This window comes from Pavona decussata, unplaced genomic scaffold (genome assembly GCF_977016875.1).
Source record: "Pavona decussata unplaced genomic scaffold, jaPavDecu1.1 SCAFFOLD_51, whole genome shotgun sequence".
Lineage (NCBI taxonomy): Eukaryota > Metazoa > Cnidaria > Anthozoa > Scleractinia > Agariciidae > Pavona > Pavona decussata.
In genome coordinates this window covers 1,886,961-1,906,879 of record NW_028145473.1, presented here as the reverse complement: position 1 = coordinate 1,906,879, position 19,919 = coordinate 1,886,961, and the positions used below count along the sequence as shown (strand labels likewise).

General features: G+C 38.8%; 1 protein-coding gene and 1 long non-coding RNA gene across 2 annotated transcripts in view; both read right to left on the bottom strand.

Moving 5' to 3' along the window:
• Positions 1-43: 43 nt before the first annotated feature.
• LOC146481033 (uncharacterized) lies at positions 44-4,373 on the bottom strand. The gene is made up of 2 exons (XR_014864525.1): positions 4,143-4,373; positions 44-653 (listed from the first exon to the last, which is right to left on the bottom strand). It is a non-coding gene; the product is annotated as an uncharacterized LOC146481033 (long non-coding RNA).
• A 3,803-nt stretch (positions 4,374-8,176) lies between these two features.
• Positions 8,177-19,919, bottom strand: part of LOC146481031 (regulator of G-protein signaling 7-like) — a 36,749-nt gene continuing 25,006 nt past the window's right edge. Inside the window, exons 10-17 of the mRNA XM_085108748.1 lie at positions 17,710-17,781; positions 16,935-16,996; positions 16,186-16,299; positions 14,938-15,063; positions 14,546-14,620; positions 13,446-13,557; positions 12,723-12,823; positions 8,177-9,819 (exon numbers count right to left, since the gene is read on the bottom strand). Of these exons, the coding sequence (XP_084964874.1) occupies positions 9,765-9,819; positions 12,723-12,823; positions 13,446-13,557; positions 14,546-14,620; positions 14,938-15,063; positions 16,186-16,299; positions 16,935-16,996; positions 17,710-17,781 (717 nt within the window). The 3' untranslated portion in view covers positions 8,177-9,764. The remainder of the gene's footprint in view (positions 9,820-12,722; positions 12,824-13,445; positions 13,558-14,545; positions 14,621-14,937; positions 15,064-16,185; positions 16,300-16,934; positions 16,997-17,709; positions 17,782-19,919) is intronic.

Sequence of the window (19,919 nt, the reverse complement as noted above, 5' to 3'; positions counted from 1 at the left end):
TTGCAGATAATTACAAATACAAGAAAAAGATACAGTGGAACAATTTTATCTATTTCAAGCGTTACGTATATTTATTATGGCTTCAAATAACTCACGTCTTGTGTGACACAAAGATGGCGTGAAATTAATATTGATGTTGAAACTGGTGGCGTCACTATACAAAAAATTCTGAACTGTGATTTAAACTTCAATTCTATTTGCTTTACACGCTTTTATGTAATACAATCAACAATTCATTCGTCTATTTATGATGCTGTTTAACAAGTTAAATGTCAATCATCTTTTATCAATTCACGTGCATCCCATACATTTGCAGTTCACGGCAGATTCCACTTGTACTAAGGGGGAGGTATCTGAGTCGCAGTTTTGCAGACTAAAAACCTTCCATCGGGTACTGGATGGCTTGCAGCATTCGCACACTTTCTTGAAATAAGGCGGGCGGTCCAGCGGATGCGCATACGACGCGCATGTGCCGAGGCAGGCTTTTACCCGGATGTACTGCGAATCGCAGCCTTTTCTTTTGACAAGTTGATTGTAAACCTCTGGTTTGCAATAGACGCCGAACTGGTCAAACGGGTTGTAGGACTGGTTTGTCTGGACAAGGGTGAGAAGCACAACACAACAGCAAACTGCTACCACGCGCATGATTGACACTGGAATAAATAAAACAATTTGCGACTTGAAATTCGTCATGTATCGTCCCTGTATTTGTTGTTCAGGATGCAGACACTAAAGTACGGTCTGTGTTGGGGGCAAACATGGTCAATTATGGTCCAACGCAATCACATTAATTTATACGTTTTGTGTAATACAGTAATTCGATACGGTATAGATATCTCAATAAAAGCTGAACAAGGGACAAAATAAATTCAAATTATTCTTTTGCATAATACAGCAATGAAACTGGTAAGTTTCTTTTGAAAAAAAAAAAGACACTTACAAGAACTTTTTTGATCTCAAAGGAACAGTTTGGGAAAGTTGGAAAGAAGAAAACACGAGTCTAGCAATTACAGAGCTGTCTTCGAAACAGTTTAATACGAGGAAGAAATTGTCTCTACAAGTGGTTCAAAAATTGTAAATGAAACTAAGACGAAACCCCGGAACAAAGGTGAAAAGAGGCGATGAATGAATAGTAATCCCATGTCTGACAACAGAAATGATAACACTAATAACTATAAAGCGTGTACATAGCGGAGGCTACTTTAAGCACGTAAAGTTGCATAGAACTCAAGGTAGTCCATTTTGTCCAGTACCTACAGCAGGTGTAACTAGCTGCCTCCCCCCCCCCCCCCCTCCCCTCGCGGATTGTGTAACTGTTCGTCATGGGGTTACCGGCCCCCACGATAGCTTCACGATATTTCACCGGTACCCATTTATGCACCTGTAGGTAAAAACCCCATTTTACACGACATTCGTTTTGGGTCCAGCGCACCTAAATTTTGGTAGGCGGGCCCATAGTTTAGGGTACGGCCCGCTTGATTTACATGACACATAAATGGTCGGTTTGTTTTTTCAATGTTCATTTCTGAACCGGCACCCCTGAACTTGTGCGCCCCTATGCATATTTAACAGCGATTCACACGACTTTTCTTTGTTCGTTGAAAGTCAAAATGACAGATACTCCAGTTCAAAGAGCAATTAAATGGATTTACACCTTGAGAAAAAGAAAACGACTAGCAGCACAACCTCGTTCCCAGGGACTTTTCCCTAGCTTGGGGGGGGGGGGGGGGCGAGCCACACACAATCAAAAGCTCTTCAGTGTGTTGGAAGGGACTTTAAAGGGACAGTATCACGCTATTTTTAGTAACACATCGAAAGTCGGAAAGACGCTATTCGGTTGATAGCAGCCAAGATATAATGACAAAATTCCATTAAAAGACTATCAGAATGCAAAGAAACTATCCAAGGATATTTTCGCCGGCAGATGACCAAGAAGATAAAGAGGGGTTCAAATTTGAAAACGTCTGGCGGACGTTTTCAAATTTCGCTTTAGTAACGCACTAAAAATCGCCGGTTATACTATATTTTGGTTCAACCTTTCGTCTTAGAATCACTATTAACATTTCTTTAAATTAGCGATTAAGAAATTAATTAACACAATGTTCAAAGTTTAAATTTAGTGAATTTTGGCCAAAAATCACGATATCTCCCATCGATCTGCCCCTTTAAGAAAGTCTAAATCCAGCAAGCGCTGCATAAATGAAGGGAAGAAACATACGCTATGAGCCAATTTGAGGAATAAACCCTGAACCTACTATCTATTTCATCTACAGCCTAATTCAAACCTAAACGACCAAACAAGCTGTACGCTTCGGACTCGGCTTTAGCTTTTATATCATTAAAGGGACAGCGATCGCTCTCCTGCCGAGCTTGAGAGGGTCTCGTGTTTTCGGATGTAACTGTCATGTGTTTTCCAACCACTAGACAATTGTGAACAGATTATTGCGGAATAGTCCAGAAGATTGATCCGGATTATGCGCACGCGAGAACAACATCAAAGGGTTTACAAGTTCGTCAATGAAATGCATTCTGTATTTTGTGCCAGTAATCTCTCAGTTTGGCAAAATGTCAAACTTAGATACTAGGTTGCATACAGCGCAACGTTTTTTAGAAACCGTTGAAGTTTGCTCAGAAAAAAAATTGAAAATATATCGATTAAATAACAGAAAACTGACGCACAGTTACCGCAACTATTTGCTTTAGCGAGCCGTTATAAGAAATTTTTTATACGAAAATAGATAGGAAAACATTTTCCTCAGTTTTAAGCTAACTCAGCTTTCATAACACGAGAAGCGAGCTCTCAAAACAGTTTTCCCCCGAGGGATTGCATATTTTAGCTCCTTGTGTGGTGTATATTAAGCTTTGTTTATTTTTTCCACAGGTCTATCATAGATATATAATTGGATATTTCCTAACGTTGACAGATTTTGAGGCACAAAATTATGCTCTTTATTTTAAAAAAAGGCTTCTTTGTGGCCGCGACAAAGGTCAACTGCAAAAATGTGATGGGCTATCATGATAACCTCTTCAAAATTTAAAACAAAATATTTATTTAAAACTTCATGATGGAAAGTGAAATAATGAGGAACTTTAAAGTGGAATTTTAACGGATGATTCTAGCTAGCCTCCCACACATAAATACGAGTCCCCTAAAAACGACTGCGTGGGAGGCTAGATTCTAGCAGACTCTTATAAATCCTTCGGTTTGATTCATTTCGAATCTTGTCAGCAAATTTTGATGTGGTGCAGAATTGATGTTATATCTCTGTACCAAAGCGTAAAATATGTTATCCTCCGCGCAATTGCCAAGAAAGATAATAAAATATTTCGGGAAGTTTAAAAATGATACTAGTCTACTAGTTAGTAAAAACGAGTGCTGAAACGATGGGAAGTATACAAACGGATGATGTAAAGTATTCTTATGTAGCACGCGTTTAAACAATTCGCTAATAAATCATGAAAAGTTTACATAGTTTGCTTGCACCCACAAAGACAAAAATTCATTGTCTGGCTTCCTATGTAACCTCTAAATATTATACAGACGCGTTAATAAGCACATTTATGCCTCTCAGTTCGGCCAAACCACGGTTTCGCGGTTTTCGAGTAACCGGGCGCCACCGCGTGCGATCACACGGCGACATACAACAAAGGAATCTTCAAAAGAGCTGATGGCAGATAATTCGATCCCTGAAGCGAAGAGAAGTGGTACAGTCCACAGCGCAAAGTGCCTATTAAATTATATAATATTGACTGTCTCCCATACCCCAGTAATCTGGATAATTGCTCAATTATTTCGTTACCGAGATAAATTTGAATTTCAAATGAAACGGTTCTGGAGTTGTTTATCGTGACGATAATGGGTTTTTGTAAAACATTTCGGCGAAAAGTTCACATGGCTTTCGCATCTCCACTAGAGAATTGAACAGCTGATTCAAGGAACAAAACTGTTTTAAACTACCGGCATTGAAGAGTTCAATTTTGGCGGGCATCGCGTATAGGATAGTATGACCGTTTGTCACACACAACTGTTGCGCAGCTTTTAGTCAAAACGAACAAACAGGCACAAACAAGCGAGTCTTCGCATGGAACTAATCGAGTAATAAAGCAAAAAGAGCGTGTTGTTGACAGCAGTGCCTACTCACCAGTATGAAGAGCTTGCCTGAAAAAGGAAAATTCGTTTGATAACCACGCTTATATTGCGATGCCGTCTGAAAAGCCCGCTGATGACACTTGATCCTTTAGTTTGCCTCAAGTGAACCTCTTAGCAATACGATCCTTGAAATCCTACTCCCCGGCCCCCGAGACGGGTAGATGTTTGGGATTCCTGTTTAGGGGTGATGTTGGGAAGTACCTACCTAGTCCGGAGTGTAACCCCGGGTAACAACTACCGGGGCTTATTGTCCGTGTGCTGTGCTGTCTTACGCCTACCCGGTCCGAAAGGGATTATTGTATTATATTATAATCCTGGAATAATAACTGAAATATCCTGTTCGTTCTGCGTTTATTTTTCAGCAAGATCAATATTTTGTTCGAGTGTGGGGAGGGTTTAACAACCCTTTTACCAAGTTTATTGATTTTTTTTTAATTCAGCCGTAACGTGAGCTTCTTGGAAGCGTCTGGCAAAATCTTAATTGTGGCTTCAATATTGGCCTCATTAATATAACCACCGGGGCAGCTTATTAAAAAAAAAAAAAAAAAAAAAAAAAAACTTGTCATAAAACAAAAATGTCTCTGAAACTTTTACCGCCAGAATCTTACTTTTGTCCCCAGAATTGTGGAAAGCAATAATTCACTCACTATTACTGTAAAATTTACAAGCCATTAGGTACCCTTCTATGCCCACGCCCTTTTGTTTCTGCAGGGTTTGGACTTCTCAGTAGAATGAGCTGGTAAAATTTCAGGGCAACATTACTAACATTTACATAACTCGCTGAACTAAAGCGAGAACAACCTGATTTACACGAGACCAGCTCGGAGTCGCGTGGAAAGAAGACCGGCTCGAGTCTTTGCGTCGCGTGTTCACACCGCTGATAAATAAAATAAATCAGATTAAAATAAATAACAGTTTATTCACCCTCGGCAGTGTTTATAGCACAAGTCAGTAGTGGGCCGAGCACTAAACTTCACAAAGAAATGATTTAAAAATCCCAACTGGCAGAAGGCAGACCAATTGGCTATTTACAACCTCGGGGCTACCAAGCAACAACTCCAGCTAGCGGTCAGAGCGGGACTTGAGCTTGGGGAAAGTCCGGTGCCTGATGATGCTTCGCGTTTTCTTATGTGTTGAATCGCGCACAAAAACTGAATCGTTTCGAGTTGAAAAATTGCTCAAGTTAGCACTGGTGGATGAGACTACAAGACGTCTCTTATTTTGCTCGGGGGTGTTTGAGCGAGTTAGTTGCATTTTCTATCCGCCTCGACGGCCCTCGTGAGTCACGCGTCCTCGCGTGTGTCAATCGGAGGGGTGATTCGCTCGACCACCCCTTAGGGAAATAATGGACTACTTGCGGATTTTTTTTAAACTCGGAGCGTACAACTCCCATACCAAGCGTGTGTCAAGGTAAAACAAATAATCTAAAAAAAGAGCAAGGCTGATTTCATGGTAAGGGAAGTATATTTTCCAATATTTCGAAAGCCACGGCCTTTCTTGTTCAGGGTATGTTTAAGACTGACCCTGTGGCAAGAGACGTTACAATTTTAAAATTAAAAAAAAGATTAAAATTTAACAATTTTAAAATTTTTATTTTTAGGTAGTTTTTAGTATACTATTTTTAGCGAAAGTTTAAATTCCGGTCCGCATAAGAATTAGCTTCTGTTTGGTTTACAAACCAGGAACTTCATTCTAAAAATAACAGCTCCGTGGAAATGTCATGATATAAATACAGCATCAGCAGTTGTATGTTCTGTTAGTGGACTCTTAGCCTCTCGACTAACAGCTTCATTCACACTGAATCTCAGTAGACATTTTGGACTATCAGACACTGAAACAATCAAACGTTTTCCTTCTACATTATATTACCTTATCCACGCCGCGCTTCCTGTGCACGCCAATACGGAAGTCTTTGAAAACAGATATTTTTTTCCGTTTTGTCCTTCCGCCAACGAATTTTCCTTAGTCACCAAAACGGGTTGTCATAACAAAGGACGACCTTTTCCTGTCCACACTGAACCAGGACAAATGTCCTTACCCTCTCCCCACAGGGGCGACATCTTCGTAAAACAAGTTCCGTTTTTGGTAACTGAAAACGCCGTTTACCGGGAGCGTGGAAGGAAACGAAAACGAAAAACATCAACAACAAACTGCTGTGCCGTTTGTCGCCAATTACCGAATTAGTGTGGACGGCTGTACCGCAGTTAAAGAGTTTCAGAGGCGAAGCGAAGCTTTGAATTATAATACTGTATGCTTGTTTCATAAAACATCCACCTGTTTTACAAGTGTCAGCATTTTTCATGTAACTTCCGTTACCAGAACAGAATGACTCCAAATTGTAAATCTGATCGAAACTACAGCGAGCTTATCTATACAAGTAAATTATATTATTGACTTTTTCACTGCATAGAACAGCAGCAATTCCACCTCTGTGTTGCCAAGATAAGGATTTGTTAACGGGATTCGAAAAGGTAATAAACTCAAGAGAGAGCCATGCAATCGGGTTTTTGCTATACAACATACATGGTCTTTAAGTCTATTAAACGTTTGAAATCAGAGAAAAATTCCGTTGCCAAACATTCACAGAATGTTAAAACGTGGGGTAGTTACGGATATTATGCAAATGGTCCTTTGCAACTGAGTTTGAAACCCGTCTTTTACTTTTACCTGGCCATTTTGAAAGAGTTTTCCAATGGTGTAATGCGTCGCTTGCGTGAAAGGCCTTCTTTCCTAATGTTCTGAGGAATTTCAAAAAACACCGCAAACAATTTGAATACAAAAATACTTTAACAAAGGGAATCATAACCAGTTTTGGTAAACTGTACAAATGAAGTCATTTGCCGGCAACAAAATTAATAAAAATTTAAACTCTACGATCTACGTACATCACTAACCGAAGTTCCATTCATGAAGGGAAGTAAAGAAACATTAAACCGCCATTTTAGTAAGACTTGCACGCGTATGCTCAATGCACTGTGTTTTATGCTGGCTCAAGGAATTTTGTCGAGCATCAGAATTCGATCAATATACAATGCATGTTACTTGGATGGAAGAGGAACAATAATCTGCTAATTTTTAACAGTTTAATTTTCATAAATTTGACTGCCTAAAAAAGGTTTTGTACCGGGAAATTAAAGGAAAGGCTGTAACTTTTTCTCTGATTAGAAGTTTGCTGAACAAACAGATCTGAAACTCTCAAAGTTGAGTGATAGTTGTTCTGGGCCAAGGTATTTGGTTCCTGGTTTGATGACTTTGATCAGTTTGTCCCGAAGTCTTGATCCCAACTGTTACCCACCTCACGAGTAATGGAGGCTGAGTAGTGTTTTTATTACTTAACAAACAGAAGACACGTATGTATGTATGCATGCATGCATGCATGCATGCATGCATGCATGCATGCATGCATGCATGTATGTATGTATGTATGTATGTATGTATGTATGTATGTATGTATGTATGTATGTAAGACACATTCATGTTCCCATACTTTATAATATGAGTAGAATTTTGTGAGAATGAGGAAACATATAAGGAAAAGTGATAGTTAAAACGTTTGTCTGGTTAAAAATATGTAAACGTAAACAAAATCATGTTCTATATAACCAGGAGCCCATCCTGGTAACCTAACCTTTCGGCCAAAACTTTATCAGGGAACGTGAAATCGTGGATACAAGAGTCACAAACAGCATGTCTCAAACTTTTTGCCAACTTCAACAAATGCACGTCTGTTAAATGTCTGTATCAGAGATGGCTTTCACTTGTTACACCTGTATTATCTATTATCTCATTAGTATTTTGGTTTTCTGTGCTACTTTCTAATGCCACTGCACAGACTTACCATTCCGCTTAGTTTGTGTGGTGTGCGGACTTTCATTTTGTTTATAAATGGGGGTGGAGTAGGGGTCCTCATCCAAAGAGGTGTTGGGGGTAGGGGGTGTGGAGCTCTCAATCCGTCACGCTGCGATTGAGCAAGGCACATTCCTTACCCGCTACAATGTTTGTATTTTATGGAGAACAAGCAAGGCGTACTTAAAAAAATCGTTTTAATTCAATTCAGTTAAGAATATTTCTGGTAATAAATCACTCTGTGTTATTCCAATAAATTTTATGTGTCAGTTAAATAACCAATTTAATCACTTCAGTTCGAGAGCGTAGCGTCATCCCGATAGTTTAATAACTATTAATACAGCTTCAAATGTTTCCATTCACTTTTTAAAATTGTACAATCATTATATTAATCTCCTAACTAGTAGGGAATGCGCTATTAAACCTTTTGAAGCCGGTTTGTAGTGCATCACGCTACACTTCCCGTGACCACCAAAATAACAGGCTTCGGAAAAATGAAGAGAGCGCAAACTATTTACAATTATCAAGCATCGATCGCGATACAAAATTAAAGGAACTAAAATTAATTAACGATAGAAGAACTAGCTTCCTATGTTGCTTTCAAATAAAACATTTCGCACTAAAGATTTTGCTCTGAATTGCTTCAGAATATCAAGGATATAACATATAAGTATATAAGTATATGATATTCAGAATTCATATGATGACTGTATTAAACGGTTTGGAACAGTTTCTGAGAAAACCGACAGAAAATTCATTCAAACAGCAATTAACAAAATCTAGAGTCAGCTTCTTTTCCAATCGAGAACTTCCGAAAGACAACTGAAGGCAAATTATAAGAAAACCAAATTGAATATTAATGCCCATAAAAAGACTCGAATCTCCCCATCTCTCAGATGATACACTGACATTTTCAAAGGTCCACATCAAATTATGTCACGCAACGTTTGTCACGCAAATAACTATCATACGTCCAGCGAAGTCACGCAAACCATGGCAAACTCCCTTGCCTTGTTTGTAAGCTTATGTAACGTAAAAAGTAAAATTGCTTTTTCTTCTAACAACAGAGGGGCCAACGGAACGGAAACTTAAAGCAATTTTCCATTCTTGCACTGTGTATTTGTTTTATCCGCAAAATAATTTTGATTGACTAAACATTTTTTTAACCGATTTCTTCAGTTTTGAAAGAATTTAGCTATTAAGTGAGGTTTTATAAGAAACTGAACCAATGGAAAACCAGGTTGTTAAATATACCAACAACTTGGCCACCGAAGACAAGTTTTCTTCCATTATTTGTGCTAATAAAACTTGAATTTGCCGTATTTGCGCTTTAACATAAAACCGCTAAAATATTGGTCAAAACAACAGCTCCTTCAACGATTTTCTCGTTAAAAACCCTTAATAGTTTTGCTTCTGTGTTTTTAAGCTGTTTGGGCCTCTTACATTCAAAGACGGGGTTTTTTACCCAAATTTTTTTTAAACCCCATCACAAAATATGTAAATTCATTAATTAATGTGATTTGGCTCTTGAAAGTAACATTTTGTACAACAGAAAGGGCCAAAAAATAAAGACCCTGAGACTTGGAAACATTCGACAATAGTACTGGTTCATATATCGAAGACTATCGAGAATTTCAAAACATAACATAAAACAAAAACAAAATGTGAAAGAAAAGAAGGCATACGCGCCTCCATCATGTGCATTTCACGAGGTTCAAATTTATCACGTATTTGAACCCCGCGTGAATTCAGAACTGTAAGCGTGACGTCATGTCTTGCCAGCAATCCTCGCCAAATTTTGCAACGGTTTTGTGGGTAGTGGACTGAAAAGAAATGAGATCAAGTCGCGTAAGAGACGAATATTAAAACAAAACATGATAGAGCGGTTTCCAATTGAGTGTCGTAAAACCAAACCAAAGTAGTTACTCTGACCAATCGTAACAGATGTAAACAACACAACGAGCCAATCAGAATTGGAAGCAAATGCATGTAACTGGCGCCAAGCGCGGGAAAAACGCGTGCGGCGAAAACACAATTGGTTTTGGTTTGGATTCCCATTGGCTGAGAAAGTGGCGTGTGTTTTGTTAACCAGTCGCAGAGCGTAGTAATGCAAAATCAAAGCAAACGCAGAATTATTTTCGACACTCAATTGAAAACCGCTCTAATGACCTTATACTCTACACTTATTCTTCAGATACAATCAACATTAACCAATACATCCCATCCCAAGAACTAAAGACGGCCTTAACCCCTTAAGCTCTAACAGTGATCAGCATCGAATTTCTCCTTGTAATATCAATGCTTATTCAACCCCTGAGGTCATGAGAATTAAGGACATGATCCCCCAAGATGAACTTTCTTGATATCTTAATAACTTCTCCCCAGTACATTCATAAGAAAAACATGGGGACAAGATAGGAGAATTTGTTCTTTGGTACATGTATAAGGGGTTAAAGGGCTACCCACGACTTTTCACATGCTTCCACAGGTTAGTTTCTAGAGAAAATGTTCTACTGCCAATTCAGACGATTTTACGAAGTAAACAGCACGCAGAGTCATTATCCTTAACAATCGATTAGCACTGAAACTAGGTTTCCACAGTAGCCACAAAAATAAACTGAGCAATCAGAATTTACTTGGGGGTACCCCTCGGTCGTTTTGGTGGGGTACAGTAAAAACCTGCAACTAAGAACCTACACTTTTGGGAAGTAGCCTAAACAGGTTCTTATATAAATGGTAGTTAACACAATTTTAGGCTACTTACGCTAAATAGGTTCTTGTTTATAGGGGGTATAAAATCCAAATTTTAGGCTAACAGGTTCATAATTTTTAGGTTCTTAGTTGCGGGTTTTTACTGTATGCCCTCCCGGATGCATGTGGCATGTGTTAGCAAATGCGTATTCAGTGGTAATCGTGGGCAAGTGATGGATGTAATTCTCCTTTCTCTCACCGTAATTTGAAATTTTGATGTAAGCCGGGAAAAGATGGCGGCTGTACATTTCACCACAATACCTTCCGAACCTAACACAGCCAATAGGCACATAGAAAGCCATATTTTCGCGAAATTCCTCCCTGTGCTAACAACATTGTGTATGCTAGGTCTAAAGTTTTAAGAACTTTTCTGTAATTTTTTATGAGCGTTTTTAAGATTTTCGTACGCTAAGAATCATGGGTAAAGGTACCATTTGCCATCTCTTTCAGAAGGGTAGATTGACACTGCCGGGAAGAGCAGCTTAAAATGAGTAGAAAGGACAAGTTTGAAAGTCTCGTCTTTTAAAATAGCGAAGATAAAGTGTCGAAAAAAAAAAGTCTGAAAAATTTATAGACGTTTGTATGGAAACGGACAACTTTTGTCCGTCTTTACACAAACGACTGCAACAATTCCTGAATTTACGGAACTACATCTTCGTTGTTTCAAAAGACACCCCTCTAAAACTTTTTTTTTTTTACTAATTTTACTAATTTTAAGGACGGTGCCTACTTTTATTACTGCGCTTACGTTCTGCGCATCTCTAGATACTCGTGTTTCCTATGGATGGTGCCTACTAATACAGGATATTTTTGAGCGGTTTAAAACTATACGGAGAAAGCAGAACTTAGCAATTGCTCTTGGTATTCAGAAAGAAAATTGGGGGTAACCATGCATTTTTCAGAGATAATTAACCTTCAATTTGGGAAAAAATGCTATACATTGCTTTCTATTTTAGCACTTTTTAGAATTATTGTGTCTTAATTATCTCTAAAAAAATGTGTGGTTACCCCCCAGTTTTCTTTTTGGATTCCAATAGCCCTCGCTAAGATCTGCTTTTCCCACAGTCATAAAACGCGCAAAAATACCTCTGTATTAGAAGGCACCGTCCTTAAGCTGCTCTTTCTTGCAGCGTCAGTGTTTCTTCGTTATCTGACCTGCATCAAGATTTCAAATTACTGTGATAAAGGTCTATAACAGCAATATTAGGGAGCTTAAGCAACAACAACGGCGACGGCAACGATAACGCCGCAAAATAGGTTTAATGAGCAAAAACAATCGCTCTGCACGGGCGTTTTACATTTTGGTACATTTCTTTGCCGTCCTTTGCAAACAACAGGGAGTTTAAGAAACGAGGACGGCAACGGTAACGAGAACGTCATTTAAAAATATAACTTCTCGTTTTTGTAACTCTTGCGCAATCATTTAAATTTGTTTAACTTGGAAAATGCTGGTGAACTCTCCAGGAACTAAATTAGTATGAACGACGTCAAAGTAAGGAAAAATAAAGAAGATTTTGCGTCATACGTTCCCGTTCTCGAGAAAACCTAAAATTTGGTCAATTCACATTGTTGTTTTGCAGAGGACGGCAAAGAAATGTACCAAAATGTAAAACGCACGTGCAAAGCGATTGTTTTTGCTCATTAAGCCCATTGTTTTGTGGCGTTCTCATTACCGTTGCCGTCCTCGTTTCTTAAACTCCCTAACAACGTGAAATGACCACATTTAAGGTTTTGTGGAGAACGTGAACGCACGACGGTAAATTTTTCATTTTCTTTCTTAACTCCTACCAATTTTGAAATAATCGCGAAGTAGCACAAAGGAAATAAAGATATATTTTCAGGTGACGTTTTCGTTGCCGTCGTCGTTGCTGAAGCTCCCTATTGTTGGCAGTCTTCAGCGCTGATGAGGAAACAAGCTGTATACAAGGTCACTCAAAATTTAGCAAAGCTTCTTTAATTCTCATTAGAAACCAACCTTTTCTGTTTATTCGCAGGAGCTTTCAGAAGTTCTTTATACTGATCACAGCGGATGAAACGTCGATAGCTGTCTGACTTCATCAACTGAAAAATGTGATCCTAACAATCAACCAAAATTAATTATCAGTAAAGAAATACACAACTTAAACGAAGGAAAGATTTCTCAGCGACGCCTTACTGCAAAAGAAGCAGTTCATTTTCAGAAGTTGTTGTAACTCCATTTAAACGAAATGTGAGGGAAAAAAACCCAACAAAAACAGACCGGTTTTGATTAACTTTTTAAGGGTTAAAACGGCAAAGTACACATGTAAACACTGTAATTAAGATAAACACACTAAATAACTGTACACCATACTAGCACCAAAATTAAAATCAATCAACGTTCAGCCAGTTTAAAAGACCCAATCAAATAATTATTCATTCTAACCGTCCACTATCAAGCAGCGGGAAACGCCGGGCGGCCTACCATTTCAAACCAATCACAACACAGTGAAAACAATGCGTCAATTGCACTCGCCACCAGCTGGCGGGAAATTATTTGAACAGTTTATTTTATGAACCAATCAAGTTATAGATGATTCCATGCTTGACCAATCAAAAGCTGTTTCTCAAGTGTGTACCTAAGAGGGACGAAAACTAACTATTCTCGTCAACCGGCTCTTTTACACAACAGCATAGTTACAGTTAACAGGAATTGTTTCATTCTTGTTTGGTGGCGTACCTGAGCGGCGTCAAACATATATCGCCCCGGATGTTTCAGATTTAATTCCACTTCTTCTCTAGTCTTGCAGTCCACGTTAATTGGAGACGTTGCACTTTCAGATAAGTATTCACTAAAAAATACGAGAAATTTCGATCAAAGGATAAAAACTAAGTTTTAAAGTTCTCCTTTCTGCACAATGATTACTGCTAAAAGGCAGAGAGTAACGTCAAACTAGCTACAATGAAGAGAAGACACGTTTCTGTTCTTACTAACCATACCCACCAGCACAGGAAATAGGCGTGAAGCACCTACTCTTTCAGGGGGGGGGGGGGGGGGGGGAGGGGGTATGCTTACATGTACTTTCCCCTCCCCCTCCCAATTCACCTTTTAAACAGTAAACAAATGTATTCAGGGTACTCCAATGGTTCAATTCGGTGGATATCTGTTTGGAAGGCTTTAATCCCCTCAGAAATTCGGATTTGAAAGAAAATCTAAAGTTTTCATCGGCAAAAATGCCAACTCAAAATTTCGTAACACTGAAAAACTAATTCCTTTCGCTTTTGGAGAGGGAAATTCGAAGTAAGATCAGCTAGCATTTTCGTAAAGGCAACAACCTGCGTAAATTCGGGGAATAAGATTCCGTCCCCCAAAACCTTCCGCGACTTACATTATCAGCTAAACATCCCAACAGATCAAACTGTGTTAGCTTCCCCACATATTCCTTTAAAAGGCCTCCGAACGGACATGGAAACACAGGAAAGAACGTTTAAAGTGTTTTACATGTTCTCGTTGGGTGGCCGACTTTTTAAACTACGCTTATAATTACAGAGTTTGAGAAAGGTGGTCGAAACCAGTCGTAGGCAGGTACAGCATGACTACCTATAATCATTTGGAACTCTCCTTTGAGCTTTGACACGAGGCTGTTGTATTCTGTGGCTCTTCCAAATATATTCCCAACATTAAACTCGATTTACCTCAAACAAAGCCTTCCTTCGTAGACGTATGTTTGAGTAATCGCCTTTCTGTCTTTAAAGAAAATCCTAAGTACTGACCATTTTAACAGAAGACGTAGAACTGTATTCTAATGTAGTGTAGAGCTCGTTTAAGATGAGACTTACTTAAATATTTCCTGAGCTTTACTCGGCACATTACGTACGGGCGTTGCTTTGAGCTGCTCGCAAGCTAACCAGAATCTGAAAGAACAAAACGGGTTTGAACTTAAAACTTACAAAGTGCATGATACACCCATACAGTTCGTTTAGAAATGGTGGGTTCTAATTCTAACAGTAAACCCAGACTATCTGCGGTCAGAGGCGCTCATTGGCAGTTTTAGTACACTAGCACCGGGATGGTAAGTTGTAACGAAACTGAACCACTATTTTATAGCTTTCTGTTAATAGAAAAACGTTTTGAAGTTTTGAAGTGACAACAAATCCCCAATTCCCCTTTAAAGCCGCAGTATTGAGGGCACATATTAAATACTGTTATTCAACACAAATACATTTCTCACCCTAGATTTTCAGCACTAATTTCCTTCTCTAAAAATCTCGTGAAGTGCCTTCTCCCCAAAGGATCGGCAAGAAGTTCCGATAAAGAAAATCCCCATTGTTTGACGCGCCGCGGAGGTACGTAATGTCTGGAAGGGAAAACAAGAATCTCTTGTGAAACATGTAACATCACAAACAAGTTACAACTATTCAACTTTTGTTTGAAGATGAGAGGATTTCCAAAGCGATTTTTCACCATTTTCCTCTGCTGCTACCTCTGTAGGAAAAAAGACGACGACAACGGCAACGCCGCAAAACAATAGGTTGAATGAGGAAAAGCAATCGCCCTGCACGTGCGTTTTAAATTTTGGTCAATTTTTTTGCCGTTCTCTGCAAAACAACAACGTGAAATGAGCAAATTTAAGGTTATCTGGAGAACGTGAGCTCAGAACCGTAATTTTTTTCCTTTTCTTTCTTATTTTGAACGCCGTTCCTACAAATTTTGTTCTTGGATTGTTCGGTCACATTGTACAATTTGAACTTGTTGGAATAATCGTTACGTAGTTGAAATTGCGTGGAGTTACATTTTCAAGTGACACTTTCGTTGGCGTTGCCGTAGGCGCTGCTTAAGTTCCCTTGTATCGGTGGGTGAAATCTGCCCAGTGCAAGGTGCTTCTAATTTGAGTCTGGATAAAATCCGTAAGTGTAAATAACTCAGATGAAAACTACTGAGCAGCATTCTTCCGGGACACAGTTTGTTGTCCTTTACAAGGTGGTTCTAAATGTTGTGCCTATTGCGGAGCGCTTTCCTAAGCTCTAAGTTATGTTGTACAAGGCGGTTCTCCTTTGGAGTCCGTGGATGAAATCATTAAGTGACCATTCGAATGAAAGCTAAGCATTGTTTCTCTGTGGTGCTGTTTACGCTTTACAAGGTGGTTCTAACTCTTGAATCTGTGGATACAGTCCTAAAGTTTGACCATTTAAATGAAAGCTATCAAGCAGTGCTTTCCTGTGGTGCTGTTTATCATGTTGTACAAACTGGTTCTAACTCTTGAGTCTGTGGATGAAATCCTAAAGTGTGGCCATTCAAATGAAAGCTACTGAGCAGTACTTTCCTGTGGTGCTGTTTATTATGCTGTACAAGGTGGTTCTTAATTTCAGTCTTCGGGTCCAATGAAATCCAAAGTGGTAGGTGTATTGTTCTCCTGTGGTGCTGTTCACTTGGCTCTACATTTTGAGTCTGTGGATGAAACGTAGGCAAAACAACGTACAAGCTCTTATCTTGTTCCCAAAGAGTAATATCATCTGTAATCCATGGATTTGAAGGCTCTGGAGACCAAATGAATGCATCGTACTCTGCATACTGGTCACATCTTTGTATTAAACTGCAAAGAGAAAACAGAAATATTATGTTTGAGCCAACACTGGAATCTTTTCCACTTGTACCCACATCCTCTGTAAGCTATTTGGAGAGCAACAGGCCCTGTGATGTGGTGGTTAGCCTGTTTGATTCTCAGTCAGACATTTGGTCGGTGGTCAGAGGTTAGATTGATTTCTGCATTGTTGCGTGTTTCCTTCGACAAGAAAACTTTTCTCCATATTGTCTCTTCTCACCCAGGTATAAAAGTGGGTACCGGCGATATATTGTTGGGCGTTACCCTGTGATGGACAAGCATCCTATCCAATTGCTTTATGCTGCAGAAACCGGGTAAAGCTTCGACCCTGAGAGCCGCGTAGGCTCATACAGGCTGTAGTGCGACTTAACTTTGACGACAAACATAATATTCAAAAGTGCAAATACACAAAAAAAATTGAAGCGAAGGGGAAAGTAAAATTTCCAAACGTCGCTTTTAGTCACGGCAAAAATCATTGATGACTCCAAACGCATTTTTGTCTAGAAAACGTTGAAATGAATGTTGATGAGAACAGGAACTACAAGTAATTAGCAAGTATAAAATTTACGCGGATTTTTTATTGAATGAACCGTTAATTTCGTATAATAGAGCATGTTGTTGCCTACCTCTCTGAAGCCTGCGAAGTCTTCATTCGTCTTCTATGGAGCTGCTCTCTTAATTCTTTTACCTAAAAGGCAAAAAAAAAAAAAAAAAAATGAAACAACATCCAACAATGTGTTGCAAACTCAATGGGTTTACTTTGCTTTAATTTGTATTTTGTAAACTCTATCACAGTTCCAAGCCAAACCATGCAAAATGATATATTAAAGGGGCTATGCCAATTTTTGGGGGGACACTTCGAAAACTCAAAAGTGACAGTAACCTTGCACCAATGCAAACCTAAAGATAACCATCTAGTTTTGTGAAAAGTTGTTATTGTAGTGCACTCAAACCAAAGTGTCTTTGGCCACGGAGGGACCAGATGGAAAAGTATTGCAACTTGAAAAAACTGGCCATCAAAGACAAGTCCTGTCGTTGTGTCATGCAAAAATCGCTGAAACTTACCAAGGCTTGTTCCTCCTTCAATAATTAAGTTCTAGTAATCCCCCTCATGGTGATCTGTGAGTATTTAGCATGTGAGGAAGGGTGCATAGCCCCTTTAATGAGAATAAGCAGTTGTGGATAACAAACTGTGTGACAGGAGTTACAGGTTCAAACCAAAAATCCTTCCATTGGAGGAGGCTGGGAGGGAGGTATGGAGATTTTCTTGTCCCAATAAGCAAGGCTTGTGGAGGAAAGGTTATTCTCAATCCGCTCCTAGATCAGCAGATACTTGGTAGTTTGTTTGAGTTTTGAGGGGTCAGGGAAGAAAATAGACAACAGCCATTACAACAAGTTTACCTCCTTCTTGACGCCATCCAAAGCAGTTATTGATGACGAAGATAATGGAGATTCCTCATTCCAAAAGTTGACCTGTAACAGAGGGGTAGCAAATCAGCACAACAACAATGACAACAAAGTTTTATTTACAGAATCACAGTACAATCTGTCAATTAGTAAATCGGGAAAACAATTCAAAACAAAGCACAGCATTTATATCAACAAATACATGAAATCAATTGTCACACTTTCTATGACAGTTACAGTGCGATGAACTCAACCGGGCTCACCGAAAAAAAAAAAAAGCCAATAGTTTGAAATTTAAAGAAATTTTCTCATTTTGATTGGTTTACAAACTACCAAAGCCAGACTCCTTTGTTGTAAGTGTGACCTGTGATTGGCTGATCAATCAGTGGGTGGTCCCGGTTGTGTTCGTTGCATTGTAAAATCTGAACAAAATATGAAGTGGAAACTAAACACACTAATAATGTAAAATATAATCATCTTTAAATCGGTATGATTTAGCTGAACTAGAAAATGTTTAACTGTCTTTCTAAAATTTGTCTGTGATAAAGAAAACAAAACCTCTAGGGACAGATGTAACCAATGATGATAGGCACTCAAGGTTTGGTCCAGCAATAATAATAATAATAATAATAATAATAATAATAATAATAATAATAATAATAATAATAATAATAATAATAATAATAATAATAATAATAATAATAATAATCTGAACTAGTAATTAATTTGAAGAAGTAATAATTTGAAGTAGTAGCCTGAACATTGCCAGAACTTTCAAACTCCTGTTGCATCCACCTAATAGCTAGATTAAGCGTAGACTATTTTAAGATTTTTAAAATTTAAGTTTTTTTTTAGAAATATTTTTCAATTGATTTTCTTTGGTTATCACATGATTTTACTGTAAATTTAGATGCAGGGCTAGCCACGGGTTTCCGCCTAGCTCCTCGTGTGTTTTTTATTTTACATCTGGCATTCAGATGTTGATATACTGTCTTTATAATAATTATGGTGTCAATCTTCTAGCTAGCCTATAATTGGCTTATTAATCGGGGACACTATCCTAATTAAAACATACAACAATCCTTAAAATTTGCAACAATAAAATCCTAGGCTACAATAACTATAATTATACAATAATAAAATACATATCCAGTAATTAATACTGACTTAATTCAAATCTGTATCTATAAAATTTACAATCTACAGGCATCTAAAACCTAGCAACTACACGCGGGGCAGTTGCTGTTACAAAAGCCATTCTCCGCCAAGCTAGTGAGATCTCTTTTCCTAATATTGGCCATGAAGGCCACTAACGTCTGTCTCTCTCTGTCTCCTGGGCTAAGTTTGGACCAAAGTCCTGGTCCGAAGAACTTCAATGAGTGCTTCCCATGCCTGATGCTGTTAAATCGTGGGATATACATGTATTTCTTGAAGTTTTGCTACAAAAATGTAGACTGCAAGCAGTCCCTTTCTGGTCAGTCGAGATGGTGCGCTCACAGCGCAGCGAGACTGGAGCGAGGAGAAATAAACGAAAAGAGACTGGGGGAGAGAAGGAAAAGAAAGGGACTGCGCTGCTAACTGTAACAAACGCGTTCGAATTTCCCGTCGCTCCAGCAACGGAAAATTCCGATTGGTCTATAAACAATAGCTGCTGTCAAACAAGTTTGATGTGTAATTAACTTCTTCACACGTTTGATGTCAACACTTCAGATCACTAGGAAAATGGTTTCAGTCGTGAAAGAGAGTAGCAGCGATGTCTTGGTAAATTTAAGCGATCAAGTCGGCGGCTTAGTTCTCAAAGAGGGACAGAAGCTAGCAGTAGAAGCGCTCTTGTCGGGAAAAGATGTAATAGCCGTTCTTCCCACTGGTTTCGGGAAATCCATTACATATCAAAGCTTTGTAATAGCGAAAAACTTTGCCATCACGGCTTCGATCGAGGTTGTTGTTCCGCTTCGCAGTGTTATCGAAGACCAGTTGCAGTCAAATGACTTTGGTTTAAAAGCAGTTGCTTTCGACAAGATCACAAAATTATTAAAAGACATTGGTGCCAACTAGTAAAATGTAATTTTCGCATTCGCGGAACAAGCTTTGTCGGCAGATTTCACCGCAGGATGCTTACATATGATATTAACAACAGCTTTCCAATTGTCCTGTACCACGTTCTTAATTACACTTCGGGCGTTTGTGTGGTCGATTTCTTTCAC